Raw genomic sequence first — 3139 nt, 5'->3', positions numbered from 1 at the left:
CCACCTCAAAGCACAGTACCACGAGAGGGAAGCACAACCAAAGAGTGACAAAAATAAACTTGTTCCATCCGCGCCAAAACCACCCGAGAGATTTGAGTAAAACAGGGTTAATTACACTTTGGTCTGCCTGACAGGCAACTTAACAACAACATTAAGCTGCATGCAAGAAGCAGGAACTACTGCTAACGCTATACTGCAGGTCTAGTAGTAGTATAATGAGGGTTTCATACATGTTGGGAGGAGTACGCACTGCGTGAGGCGTAGCAAATGGTGAGCTGTTGTTCTGTGAGTGATACTGACATGGGGTCAAAAAAAAAGAAAAGAACAAAAAAACTAGTAAGGCAAGAGATGTCACTAGTACTACTGTTTCTCTTTCGTTTCTTTTGTTTTGTCTACTTTTTCCTTGCGGCGATTGACGGCGGCTATGGGGCGGCGGGGTCGACGACGCAGGTTGCGACGGAGACGGAGAGCTTGTAGGGGAAGGAGTTGGTGTACTCGAAGGAGACGGTCTCGCCGGCGAGGAGCGGGCGGCCGTCGTTGAGGAGGCAGTCGTCGTGGCCGAGCCGGCGGAACACGCGCGGGTCCACCAGGCTCACCGAGCTGAACCACCCGCACCGCACGTGGATCCCCGCGATGGCGCACTCCTCGTCGCCGCCGCCGCCGCCGGCGCACCGGTTCATCACGTCCACCGTGTACGCCGGCACCCCGCTCGGCAGCGGCGTCGCCCTCCCCTGGTAGATCGCGATGTCGTCCGCCCCCGCGCACCCGTCGTCCACCCGGCGCGTCCGTACTCCGTCTCCTCCTCCTCCGCCGCCGCTGCCGGAGACGAAACCGACGCCGACGACGTCCGCGCCTGCAAAAAGGGTGAAAGCAAGCGGGCCCCACCGGTCAGTCACTGCATGCATGCGGCGACGAAAAACTGAGAGCACCGCAGACACGGGCCCACATGTCATGCTCCGATACGACAGAATGGAATGTGAGGGCGACGGAATCATGGCGCGCCAAAGGGATCGTCTCGTCTCCGAGGACAAAACAGGAGGCGTCTCCGTGGACCCCACATATCAGGCTCCCCCCCCTCTGGCCCCCACGGCCTGCGTCAGAGGCTTGTCGGAGAAAGCGCCGGCCGCGTGGGCCAAGCAGCAGCCGTCCGATCGGTCAATCGGACGGCGAGATAAGCATCGCCGAGGGAATCGGGGATAGGAAGCTTGCTTTTACCTTGCGGGCGGAGGAGCTTGCGGGGGGAGAGGACGGCGGGAGGCGTCGCCGGGGCCGGAGAAACCGCCGCGGGAACCGGGGCGGCGAGCGGCGGCGGCGGCATCAACGGCGAGAGACCTGCACAAAAAAACGCCCGCACGATTAGACCCCCGCCACACGGCGACAGACACGTGGGACCAACCCGGAGTGGGCCCCACCCCGTCAGCGACACACAAAAGCCCAAAAACTTCACCCCACGCGACAAATCCACGACGCGGCGGCGGCAGTAGCACACAGTGGGAGAACAGCGATACGAACAGAGCGAAATCAACCAACCAACCAAAAAAAAAACATTTCGAATCCATGGGAATGGATGGATGGGTGGGGGTGGGTGGGTTGGTGGTGGGCCCACCGCGCTGCGCCTCTCCTTGTTCGTATCCCAATCTTGGAAAGGAAGGCGCAGGTCGACGTGGAGGCATGAACACGATGAACAGTAGCAGTACAATGCAAATTCCAGAAACCGCACGGATGGAGGGAGAGAGAGAGAGATCTCGTCCGTAATTATTAATGATGCTCCTAGTGATGCAAAACTAATGGTGCAAATCCATTGCACCCGTGCGGTATTTCGAGAATTTTATTCATACAAAAATTTTTAGGGAGAATGATCTCATCGAAACGGAGCCAAAACGCAGAGAGATTTGACGAGGAAAGGAGTGCGATTTTTTTTTCAGAAATATATGTGCAGACAAAAAAAACTGGCGAATCATGTGTGGGAGAATCAAGCAGCAGCGCACAGGATGAAGCGGGGTGGTTTTGGAATGGTGCGTCACCTGTGTCGTCGTTGGAGGATGCGGCGGCGGCGAGGGCGACGTCGGAGCGGAGCATGGCGAGCAGCACCACCGCCCACGCCGCGGCCGCGAACGCCGGCGGCGGCGGCGTACTGGACGCCGAGGAGACCCTCATCGCGCGGAAACCCGTGCGCACGAACGCCTGAAACAAAAAACTCCGGGGGGTCACGAGACAGATCTGCCACCTCCATGGCTCCATCTGCAACGAAAATACTACACAGAAAAGGATGCGACGAACTAGAGCATCGGCGGAGAAACCAAAAAGGCCCGCAGAAAGCTTGCGAGAGAGAGGACACGCAGCGGCGCCGCCTCGGGCCACGCGCCCCCTTCCCCCGCTCCTCCGCCTCCGCCCAAACCGACGCGGACACCATCCCTCCCACCCACCGGAGCACGCGTCTCCGGGAGGGAGACGAGACCACACTCGCACACCTCGGAACCCTCGCCCGCGTAGGCTCGAGAAGGAGAAAGAGGAGGAGGAGGTCGGCGCCTACCTTCTGGTGGATGACGAGGCGGAGGCGGCGACGGAGGCCGGCGACGAGTGGCCGGCGAGGACGCGGAGGAGGAGGAGGAGTAGTAGTAGGGTTTGGGCGCGGCGTCGCTATCCCCCTCTCCCCTCTCGCACGTGCGCGCGCGCGGCGGAAGCGGGCGGCGAAACGAAACGAAAAGAGGCGGTGTGAATGGACCCAGAGGCCTACATAGGCGGCGCGGCCGGAGCGGATCGGGAGGAGGCGTGGCGTCGCGTGTTGTGGTCGAGTCGAACCGGGCCGGCGCGGTGGAGAGAGAGAGGGAGAGGGAGGAGGGGACCGACCCGACAGGGACCAGAAGGAAGTGATCCGGTCTGGCCCGGTTCTGGTCAAGGCTGCTGCACACAGCCTGCACAGGGAGGGAGGGAGAGAGAGGCTGGGTACCGGTACATGGCACTGTGTAGTGTGGATTGGCCTTTGGAAAGTTTGGGGATTTTTGGGCAAACTTTTTGTTGGTTTGAATTCTGGGTTTCTTTTTTGGGGGATTGGGTTTTTGGTGGCCTTCTCTGCCTCCTCCTCCTTTCTTCCTCTTGTGCTTTTGGAAGCAGAGAGAATGTTGAATCGGTAGAGGAG

At 59.8% G+C, this 3139-nt stretch overlaps 1 protein-coding gene across 1 annotated transcript; it reads right to left on the bottom strand.

Moving 5' to 3' along the window:
• Window positions 1-255: 255 nt before the first annotated feature.
• LOC4352199 (TPD1 protein homolog 1A-like) lies at window positions 256-2708 on the bottom strand. Its single transcript, NM_001423500.1, has 4 exons — window positions 2534-2708; window positions 2025-2184; window positions 1216-1332; window positions 256-853 (listed from the first exon to the last, which is right to left on the bottom strand). Exons 2-4 carry the CDS (start codon window positions 2155-2157, stop codon window positions 423-425), a joined length of 681 nt encoding a protein of 226 aa, NP_001410429.1. The 5' UTR covers window positions 2158-2184; window positions 2534-2708; the 3' UTR covers window positions 256-422.
• Between the last annotated feature and the right edge of the window lie 431 nt (window positions 2709-3139).

Source organism: Oryza sativa, chromosome 12 (assembly GCF_034140825.1).
Source record: "Oryza sativa Japonica Group chromosome 12, ASM3414082v1".
Classification (NCBI taxonomy): Eukaryota; Viridiplantae; Streptophyta; class Magnoliopsida; order Poales; family Poaceae; genus Oryza; species Oryza sativa.
This window is presented reverse-complemented; position numbering and strand designations above follow the sequence as displayed.